The sequence below is a fragment of the Xenopus tropicalis genome, chromosome 3, assembly GCF_000004195.4.
Source record: "Xenopus tropicalis strain Nigerian chromosome 3, UCB_Xtro_10.0, whole genome shotgun sequence".
Classification (NCBI taxonomy): domain Eukaryota; kingdom Metazoa; phylum Chordata; class Amphibia; order Anura; family Pipidae; genus Xenopus; species Xenopus tropicalis.
Window position 1 is genome coordinate 21,770,321 of NC_030679.2, and position 24,717 is coordinate 21,795,037.

The 24,717-nt window shown below is 40.7% G+C and overlaps 1 protein-coding gene across 3 annotated transcripts in view; it reads left to right on the forward strand.

Annotated features, from left to right (window-relative positions):
• Positions 1 to 24,717, forward strand: part of synpo (synaptopodin) — an 80,284-nt gene that overhangs the window by 24,667 nt on the left and 30,900 nt on the right. For all 3 annotated transcript variants that reach the window (XM_031898725.1, XM_002937256.5, XM_004912772.4), the window contains exon 2: positions 8,220 to 9,158. In XM_031898725.1, coding sequence (XP_031754585.1) covers positions 8,717 to 9,158 — 442 coding nt within the window. In that variant the 5' untranslated portion in view covers positions 8,220 to 8,716. The remainder of the gene's footprint in view (positions 1 to 8,219; positions 9,159 to 24,717) is intronic.

Sequence of the window (24,717 nt, forward strand, 5' to 3'; positions counted from 1 at the left end):
TGTCTTCCTGCCAAATCCAAATACAAGCTGGTGCGTGTCCATGAATCCTGTAAATGGGTGAACTCTTACTCAGCTGTTTATTGTGCCTAAGGCTAAATCACCGCTGTTGGCAAACACGAGAGGGATAGCAGCACTCAAATAGTCACAGCAAATATTAAATAGGATATTACTGTCAGGGGGCCCTGCTACCATGAGGTAAGTTGAGAAACTTGCTCCTGGTAACTTTAAGAGCAGAATTTTAAAATGGAAATGCAGCTCTGCTAGTGCAATTGTGCTCTCTACACTAGTGATGCGCCCCCCCCCGGACCCCCTCCGGCGCTGTAAAGGTAAGCGTGGGGGTGGCGGCATCGAAGGAGCTGCCTCGGGTGGCTCCGAGGCCAAAAACGCCCCTGATTACTGTATTGCTGGTTTGGCTACAAACCTCTCAGCTAATTGGGCCCTAGGGAAAATACGTGCATTTTGCACACAATAGTCAGAGCCTCATTGGCCCTCTATACCCTTGCTGGTGGGTCTGCTGTGTTTATTTCTACATTACTTTCTTTATATTGCCTGCATTAAAGAATGTATAGTTTAAAGGGGACATATTGTATGAAAACATTATTGTGCCAATGAATTGTAGTCTTCTAAATACAGAAGTGCTTTAAAAAGTAGCGTTTTAGGTTGTCTTTCATGTGTGACTGCAGGACTGTGATTGGCTACTCCCCAACTACTCTGCTTCTGGCAGGGACCGTTAGGACATGCCCACCCCTCATTTGAAATATGCACAGGGACCTAGGAGGATCTTTAGGGAGCTCCTATAAAGAGACCATTTTTACAGATACTATTAATTTTTAGTCCCAAATAAAACCAGCACCATATGGTATTCATAATTGCTTAAAAGATTTGAGATTTTTTTCCCTTATCCTGTATGTCTCCTTTAAATAGGTTAAAATAATGGATTTTATATACAGTCGAGGTGCCTTTTGACACGACCCCACCCTACCCCAACATTCTGGTTTTCCTAAAACTCAGAAGCCATGTGCCAGTTGTCAGGCAAAAATGTACTGTAAACCCTTCTGGCAGATATGGAATCAATATTCAGACAGAAATCTTTCATCCCACCCTCAGGGTATTCTGGGGAACAATGGCTAGGTCTGGTTTGAAAGCCCTGGAATCTCAAGTACACAGAGTCTCAAGCAGCACCCCATAGGCCCAATAGTGACAGTGACTGTCTATGGCATCTTACAGCAGCCCCTCTGGCATTTGCCAGAATCTACAGATGTGGAAGCTGCAGTTTGAAGCCACCATGAGCATTACAGGTTAATATTCCCTGAATCCAGAGAGCAGACAAACACCTCTGTTGTGTATTTGCTACATTCCATGGCTGGATATGAAAATAAATCCATAAATCTCTTGTGCATATCTGTACATTTTAGCATGTGTTTATATAGACAGTGCCTTTTATGTTAGGTAAATGAGAGGAAATTCATACGAGCTGGTGCATACGATCTGCACCAATTATATTAACATGAGCTAGGTCCTGTCAGGATTTATTATGGATCATTTAGATTTCTGGATTTGGTCCCACATCTGTGTTTTGTTCAAAATGATGTATACAGGGTAACTTCAAGGTCCGAGAACATTTCTGATGCCCACATTTCTACTGGCACCTCGCTGTCTTGCTACACACACTATTCCACAGTTAGGGCTCTGGCACACGGGGAGATTATTCGCCCGCGACAAATCTCCTATGTCACGGGCGACTAATCTCCCCGAACTACCATCCCACCGGCGAAAATGTAAGTCGCCAGTGGGATGGCACACGCTGCGCAGGCGATTTCGTCGATTTCAGCTACTTTTTGTGGCTACAGAAACAGACAATGCTGATCATTAACTAATAATTGTCTCTATGTGTGTTTTAGCAGAGGCAATTCTTGTTATTATTATTGTTTTATGGCAGGGTATTTTCTGGAGTTTAGTAGCAGTGACAAGTAGCTGCTGCTAAATAGCTCTGTGTGACGGTGTAGTGGAACTACAAGGAAGCACATAATAAAATATACATAGTGCAGCATTTTGAAAATTATTACCATAGAGCCAAATGCAATTCAGCTAGAAAAACAACTCACTATTTATCAGAAAATACAGAACTAAATTAGGGGAAAAGTTTATTCTCCTTGAATTGAATCTCACCCATTAGTTTTTATGTGACAAACCATAAAATGATCATGGAGCCAAATCTGGCCCACTTTTTAGACCTGTAGAGAAGGCAGACCCCACAGACCCCACAGATACCCCCCTCCCCATTAGCAAAAATGTGGATTTTGCAGAAGTGGTTTAGTGAAAAAAGTTATATTTTGCAGGGTGTTCATGGCTCTTGTTGTATATTATAATGCAGATAATTCCGCCTATGCCCTGTTCACACAAATTCTGTTTTTACTGAAGGAGATCCTCTGTTCTCCGACTGAGAAACATGGTTTGGTTTGTGGACAGAATGGAACCAGATATGTCACTGGCAAATAAGCATATCCACATAATCAGAAATAATTGACTGCTATTTTCAAAACCAATGAATCACTGTTTTGCAAGACTGCTTTCATTTACAGTACAAGTCGTCTAGACCCAATTATAATGTTTTCAATAGCAACTTGCTATGAGGAATACTCCTGATTGCTGCTGATTGGCAAGTCAAGTAGATCCAATGTTAATCCTAACAGGATTTCGGTTGCTTTCAGCAGGACCTAAACCGTTCCAGTTAGTGCAGGCTGCGGCACTTTCAAATCGTCATGAAAGAGTTAAAAAGGCAAAGAAAAAAACTGTCTGGCATAGTAATTGGCTCCTTTTTCCATTCATTTAAATGAAGCAGAACTCATCTCCAGAGTTGAGAGATGACTTCACTGCACATTGAGCAGGAGTCATGGTGCCTCTTTTTATGTTGAAAGAATCTTTTTATCCTGTGCAGACTTTCAGACCTGCCAGCGTAAATGCTAAAAACCCGCTCTGCCTGGATGTGTTCATATAAACTCAAGCCAGATGGCAGCCTTTTGTAAATAGGTTTCAAGCCTGTTACATCTATTTTTTTGCTGATCTTGCACTGCGAAGGTTAGATTAAAGTCTGGATCAGTGTGCAACACATGGTTTAACGTGTGTGTGAAGTTGGTACATTAAAACCTTTTGAAATTTGTTCTGTGAAACAGGATTACGTATGTTTGTTGATGCAATATCCTGGTCATATATAGTAGGAGAAATCCAATATATTCAGTGGAAAAATTTGGACGTCTCACTAAAAGAAGGCATGTTCAATTTCATCTAGACCAACCAGGCTCACCTGTAAATGCTTCAACACTGGTGGAGGTTCAGGGAATAAAGGCCTAGCACTATGATAACTGATCTTTATGGCTCCTCACCGGGGCTGCATCCCTGGGGCAGTGATGTAACTATATTAAAAGTTTTGGGGTGCCCTAAAATAATTTTGCCAGGTAGCCCTGAATCTTCTATTTATGCCTATACCCTGCAGCCATGGGTCCCCCTATAATTAAACTACTTTATACATTTGCCATCCTATTCAATGTTAGGGTGGAAAGGGGATATTCTCTGGAGTCTCTAAATTCAATTGGTAAGATTAAAGAAATACTGTCATGGGATAGGCGATAGAGCGTCTCCAGCAGAATCCTGCATTGAAATATGTTTTTCAAAAACACAAACAGATTTTTTTTAATTTAATTTTGAAATTTCCCATGGTGCTTCATTTCCCAGGGTGCCACAGCCATGTGACCTGTGCTTTGATAAACTTCACACTTTACTGCTGAGCTGCAAGTTGGAGTGATATCCCCCCCCCCCCCAGCAGCCAATCAGCAGAACAATGGGGAGGGGGCAAGATAGCAGCTCCCAGTAAATATCAGAATAGCACTCAATATTAAGTGATCCAAGTCCAGCTTGGGACTCCTCCAGTTACATGGGAGTAGGAGAAACAATAGGTTACCTGAAAGCAGTTCTAATGTGTAGCGCTGGCTCCTTCTGAAAGTTCAGACTCAGGCACATGCACTGTACAGCCTTTTTTTAATGTACCTGCACCCGGAGCCACTGTGTCAGCCTAGGTGCAGGCACACAAAGATTTCCGATGTTTTGGTGTCAAAATCCACACCATGTGCCTCCACCTGCATATGCAAATAATAATAATTCAGAGCTGTCAACCAACCCCATGTCATGAGGAAGATAATGATCCACTCCAGGCCTTATTTCATGTTATCATTTAGTGTGAAGAGGAATTCAGGCCCCAAAAAATACAGGACTGGACCATTATCTCCCTCATAACATGGGTTGGTTGACAGCTCTGAATAATTACATGAAGGGTGTAACTACAGATATCAGTATACAATACAGAGTGTTATAGATTGTTTCCGGCTGCTACACATTTTATTGCTCTATATAGAAACTTAAATAATGTTGGGTTCGTTGATATCACATTATCTACAAACTTAGATAAGATACAACTGAAACTCTGGTATTTACAAGTAGCGTCTCTGATCCATATATGGATATATTTTGTCAGAATAACTTTTAAGTCCTTTATTGGTATTGAGTGGAACAAGTATAAGTATGATGAACATAGTTATACAGATTAGAGAGGGGGGGGGTTCTTGCATCTTTTCTTGTCCCTGAGCCTCTGTTACATGTGCACAGTATATACAGTTATACTGCCAACTAAAGCTGACCCAGGGGCGCTGCTGCCATGAGCAGTTCCTGGACTTTTTTAAACCGGAAATTCTGCTCTTCTAGTACAGGGTGCATAGTGATGTGGGCCCCCCCAGGCCCCCTCCGGCACAGTAAAAGTAAGCGTGGAGGGTGGCATCGGGAAAGCCGCCTCAGAGGGCGTTAGGTGTAGAAATGCAGATGAGCTGACCATACACGCACCAATATAAATCTTACCAAACATAGTTTTGAACAATTTTGGACCGTGTGTAGGCTCTGAATGATCGTCCCGACAATTTTCATACCATGGTGATCAGTTGTTTAGCTGAGCGAACAGGTTAAAAAATTTCAGTCGGATAACAATAGAATCTGCACATGTATTGCCTATCTGACAATAACCGTGGGGGACCTACAATATATTTCTGGGACATAACTTTATTATGATTGTTGTCTGGCAAAATCCAATGGGCAAAACATTGTAAGATTTGGGGTTTTTATGGACCGTAATCCTACAATTTCAGTCTAAAGCTGTCCATACACGGGCAGATCCGCTCGCTTGGTGATGTCGCCAAGCGAGCGGATCTTCACCCGATATCCCCACCTACGGGTGGCGATATCGGGGAGGCATGTAGGCGAATTTGATCGTTTGGCCCTGGGGCCAAACGATCGAATTCTGCACGCGGCAATGGGGCAGTCGGTTCGGGGACCACATCAACGAGCCGATGAGGTCCCCGATCCGACTGGATTTTCTAACCTGGCCGATCGATATCTGGCCAATTTCAGGCCAAGGGACCGATATCAGCAGCTATAATCGGCCCGTGTATGGGGACCTTAAATGTTAGTTTAAGGGCTCTGGTACACGGGGAGATTAGTCGCCCGCGGCAAAACTCCCTGCTCGCGGGCGACTAATCTCCCCGAGTTGCCTTCCCCCTGCCATCCCACCGGCGAACATGTAAGTCGCCGGCGGGATGGCACACGCGGCGGCGCGATTTTGCGCAAATCGCCGAAAAAGACTCGCGAGTTTTGCCGCGGGCGACTAATCTCCTCGTGTACCAGAGCCCTTAGATCATTGCATTAAAACATATGATTGATATCGACATGTTCATTGTAGGATGACTAAAATCTAAACATGTATGGCAAGTTTAAGGGCTCTGGCACACGTGGAGATTAGTCGCCCGCGACAAATCTCCCTGTTCGCGGGCGACTAATCTCCCCGAGTTGCCATCCCACCGGCGACAATGTAAGTCGCTGGTGGGATGGCACACGCGGCTGCGCAATTACATTGTCGCTGGTGGGATGGCAATTCGGGGAGATAAGTCGCCCGCAAACAGGGAGACTTGTCACGGGCGACTAATCTCCCCGTGTGCCAGAGCCCTTAAGGTGGCCATACACGAGCAGATCCGCTCGCTTGGCGACCCCCGATATCCCCACCTACGGGTGGGCGATATCGGGGACCATTTAGGTAAAAAAAATAATAATCCGATCGTTTGGCCCTGGGGCCAGACGATCGGATTATGTGGGCGGCAATGGGGCAGTCGGATCGGGGACCGCATCAACGAGCCGATGCGGTCCCCGATCCGACCAGATTTTCTAACCTGGCCGATCGAGATCTGGCCAATTTCAGGCCAGATATCGGTCGGCCAGGCCGCTCTGCTCTCCCCATACACGGGCCGAAAGTCGGCCCGTGTATGGCCACCTTTAGGCTTCGTAACTCATGTTGTATAGACTATTGTCTACAGATTTCCATAGATTGTAGAATATAGAGGATGTGTAGCCATCAAGGCTTGGTCGCCTAATTAATTTATTTTTAGCAACAATGCAGGGAAATCTATAGAGTGATATGATTTGATAATGGAACAAAGAAACCCTTAAACAAATAAACAAACAGTGGCTAAAACCTTCACTTTTCACTGGTTACGGAAATTAGCATCATTTTGAAAAAATCATTATAGCTGAGATTTACAGATGTATGTGCTAGTCACTAGGTTACTGGAAAATATTTTCTAGCCACGATTATAAATGGTTCTATATAACATATTTTATATATACTAGCTATGATTAAAAATGGTTCTATATAACATATTTTATATATACTAGCTATGATTAAAAATGGTTCTATATAACATATTTTATATAAACTAGGCATGATTATAAATGGTTCTATTTTACAATGTTTAAACAAACACTCTTGCATCGTAAATGTGGCATTTAGCATAACTATACTAGTTTGCATCAAGTCTAATGTTTTGACTCCTGTAGTCTTGCTTATGCTGCTTTTGTTTGCATTTCCTTTTAACCAACCAGATTGGCTAAGGTATTTCCTTGCCATAATGTTAGGAGCTATAAAATGTAATGCTCTTAAGTTAAAGACAATACAGTAAAAGTTAAGATGAAAAAAAAAACCCCACAGAAAGTGACATTTTGATTAATTAATAATTCAATTTGTTACATGTAAGTGGTTTCGTAATCTGAAACGCATAATTTATGGTTCCTCCTTTCTTCTGTGCAGACAGACGCCATCCCCTGCCAGCTCTTTTTTGCTCTTCCTTCAAGCCTCCAGCTTGGTGTATGAACAGCAGAACATAGGCTTTACCCTCTGGACTCGCTACTCTTAGACTCAAAAGTCATTGGGTTCAAATATTGGCTTGGTGGGGGGGGGGGGGGTGTTAGTACCTACATATATATAATAGGTTTCAGGTTTTTTTTCTTTCTTCTTTAAGTAAGCACTTGGCTGATACCAATTCTGAATTCTAAAATATGAATGCACAAGATAAAACATGGCAGAGCCTTGATGCCTGTGTGATTTTTAGGGAGTCACACCAGCCTGGGCCAGAAGATTAGTTCCATCACTCCGGGGGGCCCAACAAATGAAAACAAAAAACGCACTGCACAATGGAACAAAGCCAAAAAGTAGTTCACAGACTGAATATGACCTTTAGTGAAGGGTGCAATTCAAAAATGGTGCATATGGTACATTCCTGGTAACACTGCTTGTAAGAGAATTATTTTCATGCAGTTAGGTATATTTCCAGTTTTAATTATTGCTCCCCAAGTGGATGAAACTATATACATATATACATATGCACTAATGATGTGCAGGCCAGTTTTTTTTAAACTACGCCAACCCAAACCCACCCTAACCCAACCTGAGACTGACTGTTATGCCAATTTTTATATCTGTGATTGCCCCATCTCTGACATCACTGAAGTGGGTGGGGTGGGTGAGGACAAGTAGAAAACCTTGGCTCTTTAAGCTAACAGGCGCTGCCACCCAAGGTGAGTTTCTCAACTTGCCTCATGGCTGTAGCACCCCTACACACACACATGTTTATTTATTAACTAAAATGTAAATATTGCTCTTATCGCATCCAGCCAGGTGACTGCTTTCACTATTCAAACTACACTAGACCACCAGAAACTTACTGGTGTTTGGTTGCCATTGGTTACTAGAACAGTGCAAACATTTTCCCATGCAACGTAATGCCCTACTATGTGTCCTCACACCTGCTCAATCTAATGTTTTGTTTTTTTTGGTTGTTCCTTTGTTTTAGGAAACAGAACAGGAGGAACTGATCTCAGGAAAAGACTGAAAGGAAGAAGGTGAAATTATCCCAGAGGGCAAGCAGACAAACTATTAAAAAATCAGCAAGTGGTTTGCCGGACCCCAAACCTGTTCATACAGCAGCTTGTCCTGTGGCCAATATTTCCTTTGGAGAAGTGCCTATTTGATTTTACATATCCCCATCCTCTCTACCCTTAACTTCCAAAAAAGCCTAGGGAAAAAAAAAAAGCATTATGCTATTGCTGCAAGTAATAGAATAGATCTACAATGCTTCCTTTGCAGTGGAAAAAATGATGTTCTAATCCCTGTGGTTATCAGTAATATATTTGGTTTTTGTCAGATAATGCAAACCTAAATGATACACCTTGGTCAACTTGAAAGGGCCACATTTTAAGTAGAAAAGGAAGTCTGGCGAGTATGAAAGGTGATTTGATGAGGAGCTGGTGTAAACAATTGGAGCATTAAAGGAGATTTTGTGAAGAAGGAATGATGCTGAAAGCAGATGTGTCTTCTTTAAACACCTTGGGTGGTCCCTTGGTGGTACATACCCATTCCTTAATGGAATCTGAGCAGAATGAAATGATTGGACATGAATCTTGGGTAAGAACCAATGAAAATTCAGATCTTAACGACGATGATGATGTTTTTAAGAGTCCTCAGGAAACCGATTGTAACCAAACAACCCACTGGGAATTAAATGACCAAGAACCAGTGGACAATAGAAATGAGATGCCTATCTTGACTACCAACAGAGACACATCGAGTTCGCCCGTGCCTATATCCTCCAATGCACCTACAGCTGAATCGGTTAAAACATTGTTGAAGATTGTCCCCATTGCTAACAAGCCTGAAGAAGTGTACAAGTCATCTTGGAAGACTGTGCCATCCCCCAAGCTAAAATTAAACTTTCAGCAGCCCAAGAAGTCTTGTAAGTTATCTTCACTTCTCATGTCTACTTATTATCCTTCACATGACAAGTAAAAGGAAATATTTATATTAATGTTTTACTTAGGGTTATGTAATAAAAGTTTGCCCAGGAGCAGTATCGCATAGCAGCCAATCAGCGGGTAAATCACCTGTTTAAAAGCAAACATTTTATTGGTTGCTATGGGTTACTGCTACTGGGCAAACTTAGAGCCTTTTATTACATATGGGGAAAGTGTGCTATATATATATATATATATATATATATATAGCAACAAAGAGATCCACACTCACAGGACTTATAGAATTAATATGGTGTTTATTGAGAAGACTTAATTGAGTCTTCTCAATAAACACCATATTAATTCTATAAGTCCTGTGAGTGCAGATCTCTTCGTTGCTGTATCTAATTCTTCACCTGGACCTGCACCCAGTCTATTGTGACCCAAGTGACATGAGTGCCCGCTCTCTCCTGATGTATATATATATATATATAGTCTGCAGAGAATTGGCACTCACCACATCAAAGCACTCGCCGGGGGCTGACCAAGGAATACAAAGCACATGTATAGAGAGCACTCACGGCATTATAGTGTAGAAAAAGTCCGTTTATTTAGTCAACGCATTAACGCGTTTCAATCCCCACAGGATCGTCATCAGGAACTGATGATGATCATGTGGCGATCGAAACGCATTGATGCGGTGACTATATATATATATATATATATATATATATATATATATATATAGTAGACTATAGTACTATAGCACTAAAGTACACCCCTAGACTCATTCCTATCTATTATACTGTATATTATAAGTAATAATGGTTTTTAGTGGAAATAAACAGGGGTTGTAGCTCATTCAGGACTCAACATGAAAATATTTCTCATATAAAAAAAATAACAAAATTAAAATAATACGGTGCTGGAAAAACAGATATAACCTTTACAGGTAACACAGATTTATGGTCTCACTGGCCCTTTAATACAGTGGCCCATAAAAATATGCTGTTTAGTTCTGTTGTCCTGGGAACGCTGTTTTACGTGGATAGAAAATGACGACAGAATAAAGTACTAGGTGGTATACCACAGACTGGTATTCAGTAATATGTAGACTTGGCAGTACTGAAATCAGTGCATCTGTGTTTACTCTGTAACAATGGAAGTGGGTTTGCGATCCAATGACTCATTTATAAAGGGAAAGCATTTTTTGCCCACAATGCACCTTACCCCCCTTCTTTATGGAGATCAAAGGTCTGCAATGTTGAGGTTTCAGCACCTGCGCCTATCTCCTCCCATGTAGATACATATAAGGCTATAAACATATGCATGCAATGTATAGCTTTAATAGAACTAAGCTTGTAATTATTTTAATGTAAGCTTGTGTGCCATAGCATAGAGATATGTTTTTGCCTATTATAACATCAACTGATAGCATAAAAATGGCCCAGAATTAAAGCCATGACAAGAATGATGTCAGAGTCCTCTTGGAGAGTCATAATATGTTAGATAATACCATAAATTGTCTAATGAGTGAGATGCAATTAAAGATTTTAGCATGACCAGTGTCCACAGGTGGGATCCCTTATCCATAAACCTGTTATCCAGAAAACTCTGAAGCCCTTTAAAGTAAGAATGATACATGCTTATTATTAACATATTTGGTAAGTGGTATCAATGGGCTGGCCATAACTAAACTAGTAATACAGTGATAAGTTTGTTATAATAACTTTATTAATGGAAACAGTATCTGGACTTGATCTAAATTTCCACCAAAAGTCTTGCATATTTCTAGATATAATGAAAGCTATCAGGAACAGATTACACTGATAGGTATGTTGAGGGTTTCTGTGTTGTGTGGGGCTCTTTTTGGTTGGGAAACTGGAGTTCCTTTTTAGGGTGAAGACACACTGGGCTACTAGTAGCAGCTACTTTTTCAAGGCTACTCCAGAAAATACCCTGCCATAGGCAATACTGAGAATTGCCTCTACTAAAACATATGTAGAGACAATTATCAGTAAATGATCAGCATTGTCTTTTTTAGTAGCCATGACAAGTAGCTGCTACTAGTAGCTCCGTGTGTCTTCAGCCTTAGGGCTCTGGTACACGGGAAATTAGTCGCCCGCGACAAATCTCCCTTGTTGCGGGTGACTAATCTCCCTGATATGACATCCCACCGGCGATTTACATTTTCGCCAGTGGGATGTCATACGTGGCGGCGATTTCCGCAAATCGTGCCGGTGGGATGTCATATCGGGGAGTTTAGTCGCCCGCAACAAGGGAGATTTGTCGTGGGCGACTAAACTCCCTCGTGTGCCAGAGCCCTTAAGGTTCCTGATGGACAGAATAAATGTGATTAGGAATGCTAAATGAAAGAGTTAAAGTAAGGCTATATTAAAATAATGCAGGCTGTGCAGAATATCCAGTGTCTGTATATTATATCCCTAGTTTCAAACAGTCCATATAATCCGTATAATATAATAATAATATAATATGTTTCCCTTTAAAACATATTTGAAGTAGGAGCTTGTTTTTGTCTGATGATGATGAATGTAATGTTCTAGCTGGGTGTTTTCATTTAAAATGAGCTAACCATTGGATAGCCACAGGTCATAATGAATATATATGTCAACTAAAACGTGTAGTAATGATCCATTCTTGGCATTTTAAAGGCCCTTTATCTTTAAACGCTGCAGATAAAAGTGCAGTATATGGCATGGAAATATTCACGACTGGATCATTATCGCACTGATGACATGGAGTTAGTTGACATCTCCGCTATCCTTAACAGATTTTAATTGGCCCATTGGGAATTGCGAGATGTGTTGTCGTGGCTGGCATCAAGCAGGCAAAATGATATTCAGTAACCCCATTTGCTGCTTTCTGCATGATACAGTATGTCTGCGCAAAGCAGAGTCTATAAATCATTGTTTTACGATGCTGACATAACCCTGAGTAGTCTATGAATCAAACTGTGCCATATTTCTTATTTGTTTCAGTGCAGTTTAATGATGGAAAATACATATTTCCATGTTTATTCAGCTTGACAGACTCATGGTCATCTGTCTGCAATAAAAATAATGATTTGTTTTGGTTACATATTTGGAGAGCCCAATTGTTTCTGCATCTGGAGCCCAGATATTTTGGCGGTTTATTTAGAAATGTATCTTGTTTATTTTATGTTTTAAGGAAAGAGTAGAAATCTCTGTGTACAAAAGGCAGCATTAAAGTGTGTGTGTAAATCCTTCTTCTCATGGTTTGACATTGGGTTTCCTTTATTAAAGGAGTAGTTTACCTCTACAATTACAATATTTAACATCAATGTTTTGTCCTTCCTCCATTGCAAGGATTCCAAATGATGCAGAAAGAAAAGAACTGTTTTGCAGCTGGATTTCAGCATATAAAAATGGTATTGACTCATACTTTTTCAATGAACAGATTACAGTGATAGGTATATTAGGGGTTTCTGTGTTGTGTGGGGCTCTTTTACAAATTTTGTTCCCCTTTATAATGAACATTTATATAAAAACATTTTACAAATATCCAAATCAGTTTTATATAACCTTAGGATATTAATGTCTACCTCCAAGTCTGATTATTCTAATTGTTTCACTTCTTCTATATACAGATTGTGACAGTAATTCTCAGTTCTTATTCTTCTGTGTGTGTGTGTTTACTTTGTAACAGTGTTTTGTGGCTTTTATTGTATTCTGTCTCTTGTGCGGGGTCACTGGGCTGTGTCTGTTACTTCTATCTCCAGACTTGGCTGTCACCACACTGTGAATGGCAGTCTTAGAAGGGAAGTGGGTCTGCTATGTCAACACAAAGGGGAAGGGATTTGAAAGTCTAATCAATTAAAAATAAATTGTCTCTTTTTTAAAATGTTTTCATAGAAACCATTAGGAATATATTTTGTGAGTGGTGAGTTGCCTTGAGGAGAACAATAATATTGTGAAATCAGATTTTGTTAGCCAAGTACTAGCTGTCTCAAAGATGCTTTTAGAAGGCTAAAAAAAGAAGGTGTTTGTATGCCTTGATAGTTATATCATGGGAAATTTGGGTGGAGTCTGATTTTGACAGAATACAATCAGGCATATGAAAAGTGACCATCATGTCCTTGTTAGTGTCTAGTGCCAGAGGGCTAGACTTTTTGGCTTTACTGACCCCTTTGTTAGTTACATGGTCCACATAGTTACATGGTCCAGACCTGTAACTTTTTGAATTTGATTAAAGTACGCCGTAGAAGGTTGGACAGAGCTTAGTACACACTAGGTACCCTCAGGCTGCTGGCAAAGTGGGTGTATCCTCTATTAATATTTTCAGCCATAAGAGACGTGCCCAAATCCACAGCTGCTAAATAATTCACATCAATGGATATGAATGAGAGGAGTTTAATGGTGCTTTTCAAGCTGAAAACTCTCAAGTTTGTTTTTTGGGGCTGAAAATTTCTAGTAGAAGTGGAACCATGCATATATTTTTGAAGGTATTTGGAAGCCGCAGTAGCAGTTTTGGGCACTACATCAAAATACAATAGACCCAATGTCTCTCTTGGGCTATGAAATGTCTGGTCAAAATGATTCTTACAGACTGCAAATCTCCATGGCCAGATGGTGAGAAGAGAAGGTCAAGAATACAGGAACTTTCAGCTATTTTCAGGTATTTCTATTCATGCAGCGGGGTCATTATAGCCAGGCACCTTGGATGCCAATTAAATTGGCCTGGCACTGAACATAGTTAGGATTATTAGGAAGCACTGTGGAGATCAGGGCTTAGCTTTGAACTGGAGTATTGGGTGACAAGAACCACTAGAGAACACAGCATATAAGGTATTCCACATATAAGGTGTCCCCCAGTCTCTCCAAGAGCTCCATGGATTTCTTTGTGTGACATCAACACTCACAACGTCTGCATTCAGGCTTCACAGATTTATTATAGTCAACACCCAAGCCTCACCCAGTTGAAATAACATTTCAAATACACATTCTTGCACTGCTTTACATATATATATATATATATATATAAAAATGGTCAATGGCCCAGGTGCTTCCAAACCGAAAGCAAATCCACATGTAAGTGATAGAGTACTGGTGGGACTTAAAAATGTGTGCACATAATTATTGTAATTGGTTTCGGTCCTACACTTTGAGAAATGTCCTCTGGGTAGGACCGAAAACGTTGGTTTAACACCGATAAATATTTGCATTTGTGATGCTGACAGGACTGTTTTTTTTGTTGTCTGGAGCCTTTGCAGCAATACCATTTTCCAAGGATATTCCTTTGATAAACTTATGGAGATAGACCTGTTGGCAGTTGCACTAAGTTTAATAGTAAACATTCACAAACATTCAGACCTACACATACTAAAAAAAACCAAGTAATTATGCTCGACAGATGTTATAGCATGTAATAATATAGACACCATCTGTGAGCACAGAGCTTATTCATCAAGACTGGAACCCTCTATGTTTAGTAAAGGAAAAACTATCAGACTGAAATATTCTTTCTCTGATACAGATGAAACAATACTTTCCTCCAAAACGACTCCTACATTTGGTTTCCTGTAGAGTATATCCTCCAGCTGCAGAAAATAAGCTATTTAATAGAAAGGCATTTTGGAAATCTTGGCATAGAATATGAGAAAACCTTCTTTGTAGTTGTAGGCTTGCTCCTTAGTGCAACTGAAGCAAGTCAGATGCCTAGACATCAGGGGGATTTTCGAGGTAATTATGCAGGTAATTACTCCGCAGTTAAAATGGAATTTATTTTGCAATAAACGCAGGTACGTAATGGCTTGGCAAGAGGGGCTGGTAATTTTACTCTCTAGCCGAGAAGGTGTGTAACTTTCCCTGCATGTGGCTTAAGAAACTATTCATAATTAGTCATTTTCGGGTTTGAAAAACAGGCCTCAACATTGCTGGCTGTTCTGAAAGCTTAAGCTGGCCATACACTCACCAATATTATCGTAGGAAGATATTCGGTGCGTGTATAACAGCTCGACGAGGCGCCCGATGTCGCAAAGGCTGCGACCAATGGTGGCAGGAAAGATCAAATTGCTACATGTATGGCCACCTTTAGATTAGGGCAAACCCCTAGTCTGATGAAGGGGCGTGCCCCCGAAACGTTACATGGTTTGCTACTATTAAAATCAGCAGGGTTTATCCCGCTTAAACAAATCCTGTTGTGCCGGTATTTTGTGCTATTTGGATTGTGGTGGAGAATGCTGACGTCTCTCTAAATACTGTGCACCAGGTGGAACAGAGTGGAAAGGCCAGGGTGTGCTGGTGAGTGTGGATTGGCAAACCCCTAGTCTACCTGCAAATTCCCAGAATTCGTTTTGTAGCTTTAGGTATTATTGATGGGACAGTAGACCCAAATGTTGCCACACTTTTAGCTTACTTTATCTGCACTCAGACCAAGGTGGGGGGAGAATCATGTAGGGTGTCTTTATGAAATAATACAATAAAGAGGTTATAGTTATCTAAAACTCAATGCAGAGCATCAGGAATTTCGTTGCTATTGTTGTACCGACAAAAATGCAAGCCAGTTGACATTCAATGTGACCGTTGAAGTTTCTTGTCCTCTTCAGCACTCCCAATGATTTATGGAGAAAGAGGTCGCACAAGTCACCAAGAGATATATTTATATGCAGCAAATGCGCAAGAGATCTAAGTCAACAAGAATAGTGCTGGATGTAGACTGTAATCTTGGCCAGTTCTCAGGACACCTTTGCAACACCCATGGGGTTGGTATTAGTGAACTATTTGAGTTATTTGACTTAGCAAATTTCAGAACACCCCAATGTAAATTGGGGTACAGTTTTCTTGGACAGCGTGGCTAAAACCAGGCTAAAAAGCACACAAATTAGAACTGGAAAGCCTTACCACCAATAATTCCTAAATGAAGAACAACATGGGTCTTTTGAACTGAGTTGTTAAAGATCTGGTCAAAGTACAGCTTCACAGAATCTAAAATCAGCAGCTTCACTGGTAACAGAACAGATAGCAGACCCTGTGGACGTTAAGGGGGCTGATGATATTGCAAGGTGTGCTCATTATTTATAATAACCTTACATAAAAAGCCAGCTGAAGCCTTTTCCCCACAGTCCAGGGACATGGTGTGAAGGCAACAGGGCCAAACATGGTCACAAATGGAACGTTCTATAGCATGAACAGCTCCATAGATAGACTGTAAAAAGCACTCAGGAAAATTTGAGGATTTGGAATCCTTTTTGGAGGCCAATGAACAATTAGGCATTGCAGTTTGTTAAAGCACAAACATATTCTGTAATGCTTTTTAAAGTGAATTTGAAGAAAGTACAAAGAACATATCCCCATCCTTCATTGTCACTGTAGTGACAATACACTTAGCCTAAGACCATGTGGATTCCCATTACCACTAAATTCTGTGCATCCTGGCACAGAGTACGGTTCCACCCAAGGTGGGTTTGTCTGTGGAGGAAAAGACAAGAGATGAAATTCAGCACCTGTGGCTTGGGGTGCCATCAGGAACTCCGCTGGCCTTATACTTGCTTGTGCTTTAGAGTATTTGGGTGGGAATTCACTAAAGGATCAGTGTTAGGCATCACTTTTCAGGGCTCCAAGAAAGATGCCCTGCCATGTATGATAATTGCCTAAGAATACCCAAAGCTGTTCTTGCATTCTGAGAGGAACTCGGCAACCAAGCTCAGGCATAGACAGGTGTTCAGCTCCCTGTTCAGCACAGAAGAGAAATAAAGGAAACGTGATGCCGTTTTCTCCATGAAGAATGTATGAGCAATGCTTTTCATACTGTGACTTGGTGCTCTGTATGGCGAGGAATGCTTGGCAGCTTCTTCCCTGTATACTCAGCTGGTTCCCCAGTCTTCTAAAGCTGCTCTTTATGTCACATGGAGCAATGGTGTCAGTGTTTGCAGAAAAGCTTGCACAGTTTTTAAGTGATACTTTATTTTCCTCTTTTAGTATTAACCCAATGTCCACACTTATTTCATTACAAGGGTATAGCATAACTAAAGGGCATTCTAAAGGTTTAAAACATTGATGTGCTTTGTGGAGGGACAGTCTGCACCTCCCAAAAGACTAAATAAATGACAAAGGTTTACACCATTAAGGGGTAAATATGGTGGCACAGCATTCTGTTTATGCAACATTTTCCCACAACGCTTCATTGCCAGTATCAGTAGAGCAATTCTCCAAGATTAGTAGCTACTTAGACACACACTGCTAGCACCAAGAATATACCTGGAGGTGGCCAGCTTGCCACACATGGGACTTTAGAGGGCCCTTTTTTTAATATCTTTCAGCGACATTATTATTGAATTCAGTACCCTAGTACAGCAATGCAGCAAAATGAACCATAGGGACACCATGCTGTCCCCTCATTATTAAAACTGCTATCAACTATTGTAAAGTTGACAGGTATATAGTTGTAACAGAGATTTTATAATAAGTCTGCAGAGGGCACAGCCTCCTCTGTAGATGACTAAGAGCTAAAAGTAGTTGTGAGCCCTTCAACTTCAGCTGTATCAACATACGGAAGCAAACAATTTAAATGAAACTTCTATTTTAATGGGCACAATCTACTTGGCCCAAAGTCAAGTGCTTGAATCAAACTAGAAAATGTCCCTGAATAGCCCATTTATAATAGGAATGTGTCTAACGTCACCTGGTGTGCTATGAAGTAAGACGGCTTGGCTTTGGTATGGCAGGGTATCTGAAGGTTACTGATTATACACACAAGACTGCCATTTGTTGTCAAGGTAAAAAGCATGATGGGAACTGTAGTCCAGAAACATGAGAAATGGACTCATAAAGCAGTATGACACAATTGTATGTATATATGTATATCTTTATTTATAAAGCGCTACTTATGTACGCAGCACTGTACAGTAGAATACATTAATCCAAACAGGGGGTTAATTAAACAATTAAACATTTTCCAAGTCCTGCAGTGATACAAGAGGATCTTCCAATGACACTCCTGCCTGCTTTCTTCATGGTTTCATATGGTCATCATCAAAGACAATTTTCAAGCTCTGAAAACTAAACAGCTCTACATCAGCCCTTCTTATGTTTGATTACAGTACAATATTGTTTTGTAGAGCTATTGGGCTGCCAGTGAATCAGTTTTGGGGAAGGATTGCATCTCCTTTGTGCTAGCATTTTAAGGGCAGAGGCAGACGGGGAGATTTGTCGCGTGGCGACTAATCTCCCCGTCTGCCACTGCCCTAATAGTTTATCCATGGCTGGCAGGACTATCATGGCCCCATTCTAAAGAGGTTTTTGGTGGATGTTGGTGGGTGTTTGAAGGGCCTTAGGGTGAACCGCCTTGATATTTATAGTGAAAATATTTTTCAATTGTCAACATAATATATGACTTTTGTTTACTTTATGCAGTTTTATCCTGTGGGTGTAGCTGGTAGTGAGGTTCCAGGGAAAAAAAGCCCTACCCTAAAACAGGCCCTGAAGCGAACAATACAAGCATGGCAACATTATAATGCTTTGATATGGGCAGTGGTTATCCTTTCTGCCTTGCATCATTAGGATCTGCCTGGGCACTATCTGCAAGGATGTAGTATGTTCTCCTAGACTCTGTTTAGGTTTCCTCACATATAGGTTAATTGGCTTCTGATGAAAGTTTCCATAGTGTATGGGATAGGGACCTTAGATTACAAGCTCCACTGGGATAGGGATTGGTGTATAATCTCTGTATGCACTCTGTAAATGTGTCAACACTATATAAGTTACAGATAATAATATAAATAAGTAATAAAAATTTTTTAAACTAGTTAGGCAATGTGCAAAAACTGGCACAATTCACAATTTTTTTGTACTTTGCACACTGCCTTCCTGCTTTTAAGAATAGCTATTTAGCAGCACCTCTCTCCGCCCCCATGAACACAGTGCTGTTTGCGTTCAGCAGAGCTGTATTCATGAGGAGCAGAAGGGGGGAGGCACATAGTTGTAACCACTTCCACCCCGTACACTATATTAGTAGTAAGCAGCACTGTATTAGTACTGTACAGTATAATAAAGCCCATTCAGCAGTTTTAGCAGTAATGTACAGTACAGGTATGGGATCAGTAATCCTGAAACCTGTTATCCAAAAAGCTCTGTATTACGGGAAGGCTGTCTCACATTAAATCCATTTTGATCAATTCAGATTTTTAAAAATGATTTCCTTTTTCCCTGTAATAAAAAGACAGTGCCTTGTACTTGATCCCAACTAAGATATAACTAATTCTTATTGGAGGCAAAACCACCCTATTTAATTTAAGGTTTAATTAACCTTAAAAATGATTTTTAGTAGACAAAGTATTCCCAAATTATGGGAAGACCCCTTATTTGGTGAACCCCAGGTCCCAAGCATACTGGATATCAGGTCCCATAACTGCATATAAAGGTCTTTGAGAAGTGGCAAATCTTTTCCATAAGCAGCAATAGATTAGTTTATAGAAAGAATCAGTGCTAAAATGATATTAAACATGTAATAACCCTATAAAGGATATAGTTCTAATGTTAGTGCACAAGTTTAAGAATTAGAGAATGATCTGATTACTATTTTCCATAAGATACTTATTGGAATGAATTCAGAATAACTTGCCAATGACACCGCAGTCTGTTCATTCATAAATATAATATACTCATTTTTTTTGGATTGCTTAAGAGAAACCTCACTGAAATACTATGTGATATACACATAATGTACTTCCAGGGGCTTTCCAGAAAGTCATCAGTTGAGTGCAGTATTGCCACAATACAGGGTGCAGACTTAATACAGGAAATACTTAGTGGAAATTTGAATTTTTATGGTTTCTATGTTAGGTTTGCAAAGGATAAATGGGAGAAATGGGAAAGAATTGAAGATAGGGTCTGCTAAAAATTAGCCCCTTCAAGTTCATTTGTTTAAGAAGAGGAGTACCTGATATAGAAAGTAAACTTTATAAATTACTGTGAGTGCCTAACCCCTGCAGTGATTTCGAGTTTCCTTTTGCTTTCAATGCCATGCTTTTATATGAACTTTCTAAAGTAGCGCTTCAATCATTCAAGGCAGCCCTGTCCCTTACTGCCTTCCAATTAAAGTCTTCCAAACCTTTGGGACGATGACCTCTCAGCAACAAAAGACAACACGTTAAGGGCAAAGACACATGGAGCTACTTAGTAGCAGCTACTTAGTTCACAGCTACAAAACACCAGAAAATACCCTCTACTAAAACACATGTAGAAACAATTATTAGTAAACAATCAGCCTTGTCTATTTTAGTAGCCATGACAAGTAGCAGCTACTAGTAGCTCCGTGTGTCTTTACCCCAAGGGTCCCAGCTGATCATGCCCACACTGAATTACCAATGTGCCAAATAGGATTATGGCCCAAGAAGCGAATTAGACCCTGCAATAGATCTCTGCTACCACGCACAACTAACTGCTCTGAAACTTTGCGCAACTTCGGAAAGCCGAATCAATGAATTGGCCTTTCCACCGGTGACTCCCATTGTTGCTAATGGAAAGGCATTCCAGAGCGGTTAGTCACCCCCGGTAGTAGAGATCTATTATGGGCAACTAAATTGCTCCGCGGACCATCAGCCTAATGGAAATAGGTTCACTAACCGATATGCAATATGTCTAATCTCTAAGATGTTGATGTTAAAAGGGAATGCTTGACAACTTTCCATTATCCATTGACTGAAAATTTGCAATGGGTATTGAGACATTTCTGTTTTCTGGTTCTAAAACTTGAAACAACGTAGCAGTAATCTCCTGTTAATCATCTGGTTTCTGCTACTTTGTTTCAGGAGTCTGAAGTACACAGACTGTAAACTATTTTAGCCATGTCAGTTCAATGCCCTTTATGCTGTGTCAGTCGACTGCAGTTTGTTATGCCCCATTCATGCCTTGCAACGCTGAGTCAGTTGGTTGCTGTGTGTCTGTGCAGCATAAGAGTTGGGATTGGGTTTCACCAAACTACATCTGCTATATACAATGCTAGTAATATATCCTATAATCCGATATGTCAGCAAGCTGAGTCAGGAAGCATGCAACATACCAGAGTGTATTCCCTGTGCAAGGGGGCTTTGCCTTTAAGCAGGGGGACATGCAGGTAGTTTGCAGGGTGACAGGGTAGAATGGGTACAGCGCTGCGGAATATGTTGGCGCTTTATAAATAAATGTTAATAATAAATCATAATGGGTAGAATGTAAACAAACAAGAATTACATATACTGCACCAGCACCTGGGGTGACTGCAAGCCCTGCAGAACTCTCAGTGCCCAGAGGGATCAGATGAGAAGCAGGGAAAGCTCAATTCAGGGTTTATTGTGAACTGAGCTGCAAGAAAAGAACAGGATATTGAAAACTATATGTGAGAGCAGAACAGAATCCTGGGATAAATATAATCGCCATTACGCTGGGATAAAACAGAAAAAGAGAGAAGGTTTTGGAAAAAGAAGAGACTTTCTACTGTTATTAAGCTGTAATGTGTGCAAGAAAGCAATGAGTAATGAGCAATGAGCAAATAGTACAAAATCATTTCATTCTTATAACATTATGTCAGCTTGTAAAAAAGGAGGCATATACCCAATGAAACAGTGTCAGGGTGCTCTACTAAGCAATCTTGCAGTTACCGTTAATTATTTTTTCTCTTTAACTTTTCATATTTGCAGTTTTAAAATATTTACATCATGACTTTGTAACAGAAGCACCTTCTGCTGTACTACCCAGCAGGCCAAATGCACAGAACACCAGAAGCTGAATTGACTGTTGCAGAAGGGATTTCCTGACATTTTATGCTCAGGTCTCTTGCTTCTATCTCACTGACCAATATAGCTGAGCAGAGAAACATCAGGAGACACCGCCAACAGTAAGTCAGGTGTTTAGTCAGGGGGCACTGATACAAACTCATTATATGAGCAGTATAAAACTGTGAATACCATGAAAACTAAAAATAATAGTTTACATTTCTTTGGATGGGTAAATGTCCAAATGGTATATTCCCTTGTTATTCTTCTTATTCCCTGTCAAAAACATCAGGGCTGCCATTCTAAATTCTAGGCTTTAATTGTAATAGACCTTTATAACAAAAAATAGATTAGTTACCCTCTATATGAAAGCCTCTCATTGTTTCCATATAGATATAGAAAACGTATATAGAGTATAGAATAGAAAGATAAGTACAGGTATGGGATCCATTATCTGGAAAGCTCTTATCCAGCATGTTCCAAATTACAGAAAGCCTGTCACCAACAGACTCCATTATAAGAGTATAATTCAATTTTATTTTAAATTAGAGAGTGATATAATAAGACAAATTGCAATTGATCTTCATTATTTATAATTTGTAGTTTTTGAAATATTTAGCTTTAAAGGACAAGGAAAGGCAAAGTCACTTGGGGGTGCCAAAATGTTAGGCACCCCCAAGTGACTTTAATCGCTTACCTTGTACCCCAGGCTGGTACCCCTGTTAGGAGAAAACAGCACCAGCCCGGGGTACCTGTAGGAAGCGCTTCCTCCTTCCGGCTTCGTTTTTGGAAGGACTAAATGACAGGCGCATGCGCAGTAGAGTGAAAAGCCGACTTCTCTGTTAAAGTTCCACTATTCACTGTACTGCGCATGCGTGTGCAGCGATACAGGAAGGAGGAATTGCTTGCTGCTACCCCGGGCTGGTGCTGTTTTCTCCTAACAGGGGCACCAGCCGGGGTACAAGGTAAGCGATTAAAGTCACTTGGGGGTGCCTAACATTTTGGCACCCCCAAGTGACTTTGCCTTTCCTTCTCCTTTAAACAGCTGTCCAGCTTGGAATTCAAGCACCTAGTTGCTAAGGTTCAGATTACCCTGGCAACCAGGCACTAATTTGAATGAGAGACTAGAATACGAATAGGAGAAGGCCTGCATAGTAAGATAAGTAATGAAAAATAAAAATAACAATAAAATTGTCACAGAGAAATGGTTTTTTGGCTGCTGGGATCAGTGACCCCAATCTAAAAGCTGGAAAGAGGCAGAAGAAGAAGGCAAATCATTAAAAAACTATAAAGAAGAAAAAACGAAGACCAACTGAAAAGTTGCTTAGACTTGTTTATTCTACAACATACTAAAGGTTACTTAAAGGTGAACAAGATCCAAATTATGAAGAGACCCCTTATGAAGAGTATTCTGGATAACAGGTCCATTACCTGTAATAATGAGTAATAATAAAATTATAACCTTACAGAACAATAGTTTTTTGGCTGCCGGGGTCAGTGACCCCCATTTTAAAGCTGTAAAAGGCAGAAGGCAAGTAATTTAAAAAAACAGAGACCAACTGAAAAATTTCTAAGATTCTAAGATATTCTGTGACATAGTGTAAAGTAGGCAAAGCAAAAAGCTCTGCATTATTGTTAGAATATTCAGTTGTATTAGAAACAGAGCAACACAATATGCAGAACTGTTTAATACCGTTTAGAAAATAAATGGGGGGGGATTATGCAGTCACTGTCCCTTTAAGGAAGAAAAAAAGCTGATGAGGTGCGCTGGCAGAGAGAGAAAGTAGGAGGAAAGCAGTGGATTGGGCAATGACCAGAAAGAGACCAAACTGGGATGTGAGAGTTTGAGCTGAACTTGGGAAATAGAGGAAACTACTGGGCAAGTGAGGACGACATAAAGTTCATGAGGCAGTTAATTTAGGAACAGAGCAACCCTGAGAGAGTAATGGGGCAGAGTGAGAGGCAGAAGGGGAGAGAGCCGTGCGTCAGCAGCCAGCCCTGGCCAGTGGGCAGAGTGGAGCTATTTTGACAGACACAGCCAGTTGCATTGCCTGTATGGGACATCCAATCCGCCTGAGCCGTAACAGAGGAGGGGAATGCTGTGAAAATGACCAAACTCCAGTGCCCCCAGCACAAACCTGACTAGGACACAGCCTCGGCCACAGGACACCCACCACTAAGAGGTGAGGCTAGTGCTGCAACAGGTGGGGACTGGGCATTGGGCTTAACCCCCTCTGGGTCTGCTCTGGCAGAGAAAGGGTTGATTTCATGTCATTGCTTTAATGTTTGCACCTCAGAGATGGGAACGTTACTGCCTGTACCATTCTGAAGTCAGATGGAGGGGGGCGATCGATCATTAGAGACGACAGATAGAATTAATGCATGTGATTAATGCATTTGTAATTTAAAACTCCCATCCTGCAGATGGTGTTCAGTAACATAATATACAAAGACTATCCCATGCACTACATCGATTCTACTGAGTTATAGATGTTAGGTGCCAAAACCCATACAACTACAACTACAACTCCCAGAAGCCCCTGCTAGAGGGTGGAAAGTGGCTGCTGGGAGTTGACATTCAACAGGTAGAAGGCTGCATGTTATAGAACTCTCTTACAGATACCAAAACTATCCATCAGTTCATATTGGGCCTGAATGTTTGTGACAGCAGCTTCAGTCTCACCTTCTGCAGTCGCAGGGTTTTAGTTTCAGTGAATTCTTGTGGTTAAAGCCAGGATGGGAGTTTTCTGTTTTTCTAACCTCTTCCACTTCTAAGGGAATGATCTATAAACCATGCTAACGGTCAGATGATGGGTGAGTAGTAATGTACA